Source organism: Triticum urartu, chromosome 1A, assembly GCF_056163025.1.
Source record: "Triticum urartu cultivar PI428250 chromosome 1A, HENAU_Tu73, whole genome shotgun sequence".
Lineage (NCBI taxonomy): Eukaryota > Viridiplantae > Streptophyta > Magnoliopsida > Poales > Poaceae > Triticum > Triticum urartu.
In genome coordinates this window covers 545873937-545884728 of record NC_141873.1, presented here as the reverse complement: position 1 = coordinate 545884728, position 10792 = coordinate 545873937, and the positions used below count along the sequence as shown (strand labels likewise).

The following is a 10792-nucleotide window of genomic DNA, read 5'->3' as shown; positions in this document are numbered from 1 at the left end:
GCCGTCGAAGAGGTACCGAAGCTTTGCCGAACGAGCGCGGCACTCCTGGAAGTCTTGGTCGGCGGCTGCATTATAGACGTCGGCCGTGTGCACCTTCTCCAGGGCCGCCTTGAGCTTCAAAATGGCGTCATAGAGCAACGCCGCCTGCTCGAGCTGAGGCAGACCCCTCGCCACCCACCACCCGCACTCGTCCACGCCAGCCAAGAGATGCAGGCGCAACTCGTTGGCCTTGGAGAACGTCCTCAGGCCATCGAGGACAATGGTGATGCGATGGGAGGGCTCATTGGCGCTGTTGAGGAGCAGCCTGGAGTTGGTGCGCACCTCGGCGACGTCACGAAGGGAGCGGACGACCACATCGCCAGTGAACCCGTCGTAGAGGAGGTGCACGGGCGCGTCGAGGGAATCCCGGAGCTGCCGGAGATGGACGACAATGCGCGGCAGCACGTCGTCGAACGTGGAGGCGCTGAGGGAGGGCGCCGCCAGAGCAGAGGCCCACTCAGCAGGGATGGCCCGCATGGCGGGCGACTGACGGGTCACCCCATGCCCATGGGTGGCCTCTCCCACCGGAGCCGCCTGCTCCTGCAGAGAGGCCACGACCGGGAGGATGCGGGGCAGCCGCCTTTCGACCTTGCGCTGGGCGTCGCGGAACGGCACGAGCAGGGCCAGCAGCTCGGCGTAGAGCGGAGGGGCGCCGACGCGGCGGTACTCGAGGTTGCTCTTGCGGTGGCGGAACGCCTTGGGCACCACCATGGGTGCAGGCATCGCGTCCCGCACGATGGCGACTAGAGAATCCGCCTCGTCCCCGAGGTAGCCGCTGCCGACCCCGTAGGTCTAACCTAGGGTGGGCATAAAAACCGACCAACCGAATGCCGAACCGATACCGAAACCGAATAAACTAAATTTTCGGTTTTTTATACTGCCACAATTAAATTCGGTTTTTAGATTCAATAACCGAATTTAAATCGGTCGGTTTGGTATTAAACTGATAACCGAAGAAAAATACCGAACGAGGCTCCCGCGTATCGCCAAACGCTGCGATGTGACCGTCGACCGCGTGCGCGCGTCCGGCCACGGAGCTCTGTCCCACGTTCTGGCCTAATGCATGCATGCTAAGGCCGGTAGCTACTAGCTAGAGCTCGGTGTATAGGCCTGGCCCCTCCACTAACTACAAGGCCCACACAACAACTAGTGCGTATGTTGACTGGGTGGAGTGCGCAGCGGCCATCGGCATACGAGTTTAGTCCCACATCGCTTGCGAAGCTCAATGCGACAAGACGCTGGGTTATATAACACTGGGGTGTACAGTCCTAACAGTAGAAGCACCAGCTCCTAAGCAGTGTTCGGTATAAACCGAAAACTGAACCGAAATAATCGGTTAACCGAATTTTCAGTTAGCATTTTTTGCTTGCTAATTTCGGTTTTTAATTTTGCTAACCGAATTTCAAAATAAGCCGAACGGTGAAAACCGAATTTTCGGTTTCTACCGAATGCCCACCCGTAGGTCCAACCGATGACGGCCATGAAGTTTGCGGCCGCGCAGAGGCCGTCAAAACTCGTGTCGTCGGGCAGGGTGAGATCCCCGTACCTCCGCCTGATCCTGGGGAGCGCCTCCACGAGAGCGTCGCGTGCTCTCAACAGCTGGCGCAGCGCGCGGCGAATCTTCCGAAGCGAGCGCGCGGCGTCGGAGAGCGCTCCGCCCAGCGCCGCCGCCTCCCGGATCTGCAGGACGTTGAGCACCCTCCAGTCTTGGTCCGCGACGAGGCGGGTCACGTCTGTCAGCGCCCTCGGAGCGTCCCCGAGACGGTCGACCCGCATCAGGACGGCGTCCCGGCCATGGCCGCCGTCCTCCGCCTCCTGCGCGACCTCCGCGCTGGTGGAGAGAAGGGACAGCATCGCCTCCCCTCTTTCCCTCGATCTCGATCGATCGATCCCTCCTCTCTTTCTCTGGATCGATCGATTGATTATTCCTCTTTTCTCTCGATCGATTTATTGGTTCTTCCTCCGGATCGATCTAAGCGGATCAATTGAAATGGGCCGCCGCCGCGCACCGCCGGTGTGGTATATATATGCACTAGCACTACTAGAGCGGGCAGTAACCGACTTCGATTCGAATCCCAACAGGAGATCCGCCGGAACGGAAATGGAACCTCCCCTCCTTTTCCCATCGGAATCCCTAGTTTTTTTTCTTTTGCGGGGATCTGAATCCCGAGATTATTCACCGTGTATGAAACAGCTCGACTGCAACTACTATTTACACCGCTGCACCGCGCATGATGAGTATCAAACCGGCCAGAAAGCCTCTGCTCGCCTTCTGTCGTCTCTCTCAAACAATGTAGAGGAAAGGGGAAAGTTCCCGACTGCCTCTCACCTACAACATGTAGAGGAAAGGGGAAAGTAATTTTAAAAAGTTCAAAAAATTCCAAATCTTTTTTAGAATCAAACATGATTAGGTATTGTACTTGTATAAAATGTTTGGACAAAAAATGATTCATATTGACTTCAGGGCAAAAAAGACAAGTTTATGACGACAATATAGTGTGTATAGTACTTGTATATAGCGTTTTTTTGCCAAATCTTTGACCCAGGATGCAAACAAAGTCATTTTCTGACGAATCTTTTTATACGGCTACAATACTTGATCATGTTTGATACTAAAAAAGATTTGAACTTTTTTTGAATTACTAAACATTTTTTGCATATAGGGTGCGCCGGTACCCAGGTTCTCCTTCGTATTTTCCAGGGTAAGTAGAGTTAACATCAGGAGAAAAAAACTATTCAGCTAGTAAATTGCCCCAAAACATGAGATCCTCTTTGTCCTGCTGCTTTGTGGCTCCGCAGCACCATAGGCGTAGTAGATCCGCAGCATAGAACCTTATGTAGGAGTCTGTCCATAAACGTGAATTGAAGATCCGATCATTTCGTGCATGCCATAGAGTGATGGCACATGCGGCAAAAGCGACATTCCATTTGCGGTTGATCTCCAAATGAGAGGCAGCTTGTTGAACAAAGGATATGATGTCGGTCGATCCGCATGCGAAAGGGGCCAGAAGCAACCGATGCCAGAGGGCAGATGCCGGTCGGCAACGCAGCACTATGTGATGAATTGATTCCACCGTGGGACAAAGATCACAGCCCGCACTTGGAGCGATGGCCACCCAATGTTTCTTGACCGTATTATTTTTGGTGTTGAGACGATCCCAAAAGACTAGCCAGAGAAAGGTTTTGGGCTTCAGAGGTATCAACGCGTCCCAGACCCAAAAGTGAAAAGCACAGCTGACTCCCCTGAACGTCAGCAGCCGGTAAAAATATCCTGCACTGATTTGCTTGGTGAACACAGAGGGAGTACGCACATCCTGGCGTGCGTCATCAGGAGTTGTAGGTGCAATTAGTTGGTGCAGCAAGAGGAGCTCCTACTCGACAGAGTGGGAGAGGTTTGGGTGTAGCTGTATTGACCATGATCCATCTGAAAATTGCGACTGAACCGAACAACAACGGTCCCTGACAAAGGAATATAGGATTGGCAACAACAAACAGAGTCTGCCATTTTCAAGCCATTGGGCATGCCAAAAGGATATGATGTTACAGGAGCCCAAAGTACACCGCGAGGAGTTGATGACCAAAGGGATATGATCCTTGAAACCTCTCCACAAAGATGTATCTCTGCTATTGGCACCAAGCGGAATGGTCTTCTTGAGATATTGTGAAGCAAACCACTGATAGCACGGAATGTTAGAAGATTGCAGAATCTTGGAAAGAAACTTGCACAACATTGCTTGATCATGGGCTTGGAGGTTCCTCACACCCAAGCCGCCACTTTCCCGATGAAGAGTGACCTTGTCCCAAGCCACAAGGCACCGGCCACCTTTAATCTTGTTTTTGCCTTGCCATAGGAAAGCACACAGAAGACTGTCAAGCAGATTGATGGACTCTTTAGGCCATGGGAAGCATGACATGAAATAACTGGGTATGTCGGCTAACACAGAGTTGACAAGAGTGAGCCTTCCTCCCAGCGTTAAGAAAGTAGCCAACCAGCTCGAGAGCCTGCGGTCTACTCTGTGTATAACAGGTAGTAGCATCCCGTGCGTGATCTTGTTTAGAGACAAGGGCAACCCGAGATATGTACATGGAACAGAGGACAGAGAGCAACCAAACAGCTGAGCAATCTCAGCAGCCACAGCTGCGTCCATAGAAATTGGCACTAACGTACTTTTATGAAAATTGATAGTCAGACCCGAGAAAGCCGAGTGAAAGGATCGATATAGTTGACTAGAGGGGGAGTGAATAGGCAACTAACAATTTTTAGCTTTTCTTTACCAATTTAAACTTTGCATCAAAGTAGGTTGTCTAGAAATGCAACTAGGTGAGCAACCTATATGATGCAACAAGAACAAGCACACAAGCAAGCAAGGGAAACAACACAAATAAGCTTGCACAAGTAAAGGCACGAGATAACTAAGAGTGGAGCCGGTGAAGACGAGGATGTGTTACCGAAGTTCCTTCCTTTTGAGGGGAAGTACGTCTCCGTGGAGCGGTGTGGAGGCACAATGCTCCCCAAGAAGCCACTAGGGCCACCGTATTCTACTCATGCCCTCACACAATGCGAGATGCTGTGGTTCCACTATTGGTGCCCTTGGAGGCGGCGACCGAACCTTTACAAACAAGGTTGGGGCAATCTCCACAACTTAATTGGAGGCTCCCAATGACACCATGAAGCTTCACCACAATGAAATATGGCTCCGCGGTGACCTCAATCGTCTAGGGTGCTCAAACACCCAAGAGTAACAAGATCCGCAAGGTATTAGAGGGGGAATCAAATTTCTCTTGGTGAAAGTGTAGATCGAGGCCTTCTCAACCAATCCCTAAAGAATCAACAAGTTTGATTGGCTAGGGAGAGAGATTGGGCGAAAATGAAGCTTGGAGCAACAATGGAGCTTAGGGGTGGAAGAGGTAGTCAACCCGGAGAAGAAGACACCCCTTATATAGTGGAAGAACAAATCCAACCATTATCCACCAACTCAGCCTGCGTAGCACGGTACTACCGCGCCGGGAACGCGGTACTACCGCAAGGGCACACGGTACTACCGCCCGAGCAGCAGAAACCAGAACAGCCTAGATGCAATGAAGCAGGGGGCGGTAGAACCATTGGCGCGGTACTACCGCTCCCCCTTGCGGTACTACCGCAAGGCAGGGATAGTCCAGATTTTGGGAAGGCACGGACATATAAAAATACATTCATGGCAACTTCCGCTGAGTTGGGATCTATGCAAAATCCGGCACGGTAGTACCGTAATCCAGGAGCGGTACTACCGCGCGGGGCGCGGATGTAAAAAATTACATCCGCCCCTACTGCCGCGCAAGCTGCTGAGCCTGGCCAGAGCGCACGGTACTACCGCGTAGGGCGCGGATGTAAAAAATTACATCCGCCCCTACTACCGCAATAGCAGCAGCGCCTAGCCCGGGGCCACAGTACTACCGCTCCAAGGAAGCGGTACTACCATGGGCACTAGCGGTACTACCGCGCCAGAGGCTGGTAGTACCGTAAGGGCCTGCGGTACTACCGCTCCTAGGAGCAGTACTACCGCATGCCCCAGTGCAGCAAACACGACATTTTGCATGGACAAGAAAAGACGGAGGATGCTCCAAAGTGCCAAAGGAAAGGCGATGCAAATGGAGTAGACGTGTACGTGATGATTCCACCCACCCAAACCTTTCCAAAGCGGACCCCCTCTTAATAGTACGGCTTTCCTGCGAAGAAAAGTAGAGAAACGTCGTCTTCAATAGTCTTCGAGGGCACCAAATCGTCTTGTGCCTATGAAAATGTCTGAAATACTCAATGCACACGATTATTCCGCAAAAGCATTGTCATCAATCACCAAAACAACTAAGGGATAAATATGCCCTTACAATCTCCCCCTTTTTGGTGGATTGATGACAATACGGGATTTGCACAAAGGGAGATAACATAGAACATGGGCAAACCCCATATCTCTAAAATATAGACGGGCTCCCCCTAGATGTGTGTTATCTGGATAAGTGCTTTGGACTGCACGGCACACATACTAGGATCAACACTTCCCCTATATTTTATAGACAAGGCATATCTTGCAACAATAAGGCTAACACTAAGCAAGATAATAACTAAGAGCATAAAGTAAAGATTACGAGATAGCATAGGCTCAATAAGGTATGCTAGAGTGCATATGTCTTACACCATATGATAGAAAGGTCTCACAAGCACAAACCAAACCAAAGCAAATGAGGTTCAATGGAACGAAAGCAAAGCGACAATACGAAACACGACACACAACTCGCAAATCCTACCCTTTGGCATCGAGACACCAAAAAGGCAGAGAGGACACCTACGACACAAGTGGTGGCTCAAGCTGAAGCGATCACTCGTCACGTTCCTCGTCAGGCTCGGTAGTGGGGACAGTTTCCTCCTTGTACTCCTCAGAATCAGTCCACTTGTAGCCCTGCTTCGCCATCTAGGCTGCCTCTGGCGTGATGACCTTCTCAGACCCGCTGGATATCTCCTCGCCAAACGTCCTCAAGATCCGCTTGTTGCGGCGGCGACTCTCCTTCTGAGCAACATGAGACCGGTACTACCCCTTGACCTGCATGCAGAACAGAGCATTCATCTTGTTCTTCAGCTTCTTAGCCCAAGAGGGCTCAGAAGATGAAGGCGAGTAGCCAGCAGAGCTGTCCTCATCGGCGTCCTCCTCCTCAATCTCATCCTCATCCACATCCATCTGAGCTGCCACTGCCTCAGCATGGGTAGTAGTATTGGCCCACTGGGTCTTGACACGGAGCTTGATGGGCTCATGACGAGTCCAGTCAGGGGCAAGAAACTCATCATCGGGATAGAGCTTCTCCCAAGTCTTCGAGATCAACAGAAGGTAAGGACCATAGATGGGTACCTTACGGTTGAACACCGCAAACCGAAGCTCGCACCACATGATATGTGAGACATCAAGTGGTTGCAACTGAGAATGCCGCGCCTCCTCACAAATAAGCATCATATCCACAAGATAGGCATGCACCTTGTCCTTGTCACTAATGCGTGGAAATAGGGAGTTGCGGAAGATGCGATACATGATGTCAAGGAAGGAGTTCAGCACCCACGCCTTCTTGCCGCTGGGAAGCAACTTCTCAACATAGTAGGGCTGAAGCTTGTTCTTATTGGCTGACTCGGAAATGGCATGAGGGCGAACACCAATGGGCGTGTTGAGCCCCTCATTAGGAACCCGAAGCAAATCCATGAAGTCCTTCCATGTAGCAGTCATCCGCTGTCCGTTGGTCATCCAGGTCATGGTCCGTTCCTCATCAGTATGGAAGTGGACCGAGGCAAAGAACTGGGCCACAATCTCAGGGTCATAATCCAGATGGAAAGATATCACATCCTCAATGCCAAACTGCTCCACCAGATCCAGAGCCTCACCAAAATAGGCACGATGCTTATCCTGCCTCATATGAGTCATGTCAATCCAGTGCACGTCCACATAGATGTTATGCTTGGCCTTGATCACATCTAGATAGATAAGATTCTACTGCTTGGTCCAGAACAAGTCATTCCCTCTGAAATTTGCACGGGGATTCACATAGGGGTTGATCTTCCCGCGAGAGGCAAACTCAGCAAGTGGTATCTCATCCATGCCCATTGCTGGCTCCTTCTGCTTGGTTACGGTTGACTTGGTTCTGCGTTGGGGGGCATTGGAGCCCTCAGGAGCTTCATCTTGGTTGCACAGACGCTTCGAGCCCGTGTCGCGAACGGGGTTCGAATGACGGACATTGGAACCGGAGCCACCACCTATGACACACAACACAAGAACACACAAGAGAAACGAGAAGGGTCAATGCAAATACCACAACAAAACAGGTGAAACAAGTAGAACTCGCACTTGGTAACTGCCACATGGGAGATTTGACAACAACGATAGTACTGCATGGGTGCGTGGTACTAAAATTTTAGTGCTGCTCCTAGCCACGGTAGTACCGCGCTAGGATGGCACGATAGTACCGTGTCTCGGAGTGGCAGTAAACTTTTAGTGCCGCGCCTCGCGCGGTAGTACCGCTCCTGAGGAGCGGTAGTACCGCATGGTGTCAGGTCCGAACTTCAAAGAGATCTGAGCACAGCCGTGACAACGAAGCGGTACCACAGTTGATCAAATCTACCACGGGACAACATATCAAGTACCATCTCTACGCTCTACTACTCTCCTACATCCTACTCTTGCAAAGATTTAGCCTAAAATCTTAAGAACGACATGCATCTCCCCAAAATCCTAGAAACAAAAGAACGAACCAAAGAGAGAGGGATTTGGGGAGAAACCTTGTTCCATGGCAAGAGGAAGTGGTGGGGAATGATCCCACCGGACGAAATGCGAGGAGAGCGGCCAGAGACAGAGATCCGGCGAGGGTCTCCAGCGCCCTTCTTGGGCAGGAGAGAGAGAGACGTCGTGGGGAAAAAGAGTTGAATGGGTATGGGGGAGTTGGAACTCCCCCTGCCCGCTCTTAACCCCCGCGCGCTCTCGACTGCGCGATAGTACCACCTGGGCGGAAGTACCGCACCGTGGGCGGTAGTAACGCTTCCCCAGGCGGTAGTAAAAAATTACTGCCATGCTGGGCGCGGTAGTACCGTGCGCAGCTCCTGCGGTAGTACCGTGGTGAACCACGGTAGTACCATGAACCCAAGAAAAAGCACGTTTCAAAAACCGAGAGAAAAGAGGCCTTTGCAAAGCAACCTTCGAGCGAACGAACACACAAAGAGCCGACCCACGAGACCACACACTCAAGCTCGACATGAAGAACGAAAGGCAAGAGACAACAAGGACTAAACACGCAACACAACCTCTCCAAAGACAGGGCGGTGGCCGGAGCTACCTATGTTTGAGTCAATTGGTATGGCACCGCGAAGAATTATCCTTGGGCCCATAACCAAAACTCATCTTTGAAGCACAAGTACCATCAACAATGGCTAATGTGAAAGAGTTGATCAATTTATGCATAATGGGGGGAGGGAGAGTTCATTGAGAGAACAACACTCCCCCTATGTCCATGCCTACACCTAAACAAGATAACAAGTTGAGTATGGTGGGATGTGCAAGGGTTCAAGCAACATTGCTCGAATCAATGATATTTAGCTCATGCCTTAACTCGCGAAATCTTGCTTCATCCAAAGGCTTCGTGAAGATATCTGCAAGGTTATCATGAGTGTTGACATAGTTGAGCTCGATCTCTCCTCGCCTAATATGATCCCGGATGAAGTGATACCGGATCTCAATATGCTTCGTCTTGAAGTGTTGCACCGGGTTGAGAGAAATCTTGATTGCACTTTCATTGTCACACCAAAGAGGCACTTTGTCACAAATGACACTGTAATCCTTTAAAGTTTGCCTCATCCAAAGAAGTTGTGCACAACAACTACCGGCAGTCACATATTCCGCTTCCGTGGATGAGAGAGACACACAACTTTGCTTCTTGGAAGACCAACTCACCAAAGAGCAACCAAGAAATTGGCACCCTCCGAAAGTGGACTTCCTATCCACTTTGTCTCCCGCCCAATCGGAGTCCGAAAAGCCCACAAGGTTGAAGTTAGATCCTCTTGGATTCCATAAGCCAAAGTTTGGGGTATGAGCCAAATATCGAAAGATTCGTTTGACCGCCACATAGTGACTTTCCTTAGGTGCGGCTTGAAACCATGCACAAATTCCCACACTCAACATGATATCCGGTCTAGATGCACAAAGGTAAAGCAAGGAGCCAATCATGGAGCGATATACCTTTTGATCCACCACTTTACCATTGGGATCTATGTCAAGTTGGCATTTGATGGTCATTGGAGTGGAAGCCGGCTTGACATCATTTAGCTTGAATCTCTTGAGCATGTCTTGAGTGTATTTGGCTTGGTTGATGAAGGTTCCTTCTCTTCGTTGCTTGACTTCGAACCCGAGAAAGAACTTCAACTCTCCCATCATGGACATCTTGAACTTGGAGGTCATGAGTGCGGCAAATTCCTCATTGAAAGCTTTGTTAGGGGAACCAAAGATAATATCATCAACATATAGTTGGCACACAAACAACTCCCCATTAACATTCTTAGAAAAAGAGTGGGGTCGATTTTCCCAATTTCAAAACCGCGATCTTGCAACAACTTGGTAAGGTGGTCATACCACGCACGTGGGGCTTGTTTAAGGCCATAGAGTGCCTTATCGAGTTGGTACACATGATCGGGAAAATAGGGATCCTCGAACCCGGGGGGTTGCTTGACATACACCAACTCATTAATAGGACCATTAAGAAAAGCACTCTTCGCATCCATTTGTTGCAACTTAAAGTTATGATGAGAAGCATAAGCAATCAACAAACGAATGGATTCAAGGCGAGCAATGGGAGCAAAGGTTTCACCGTAGTTGATACCCTCGACTTGGGAGTAGCCTTGTGCTACCAAACGAGCCTTGTTGCGAACGATAATTCCATGAGAAGCTTGCTTGTTCTTGAATATCCACTTGGTTCCAATGACATTATGGTTCCCCGTTGGCCTTGGCACCAATCTCCACACCTTGTTGTGCTCGAAATTGTTGAGTTCTTCATGCATGGCATTAAGCCAATCCGGATCTTTGAGCGCCTCATATACCTTTTGGGGTTCAACACAAGAGACAAATGTGTGATGTTCACAATAGTTTGCCAATTGTCTACGAGTGCTTACCCCCTTTCGAATGCTTCCAAGCACATTTGTCATGAGATGACCCTTGGTTGTGAGCTTGGATGCGATCTTGGCGGCATGATGCTCTAA

At 50.3% G+C, this 10792-nt stretch overlaps 1 protein-coding gene and 1 pseudogene across 1 annotated transcript; both read right to left on the bottom strand.

The window, feature by feature from the left end:
- Positions 1-1078: 1078 nt before the first annotated feature.
- On the bottom strand, positions 1079-2577 carry LOC147992473 (uncharacterized). The gene has a single exon (XM_087530576.1). It carries the CDS (start codon positions 1891-1893, stop codon positions 1330-1332), a length of 564 nt encoding a protein of 187 aa, XP_087386702.1. The 5' UTR covers positions 1894-2577; the 3' UTR covers positions 1079-1329.
- A 6530-nt stretch (positions 2578-9107) lies between these two features.
- LOC147992472 (secreted RxLR effector protein 161 pseudogene) lies at positions 9108-9836 on the bottom strand (annotated as a pseudogene).
- Between the last annotated feature and the right edge of the window lie 956 nt (positions 9837-10792).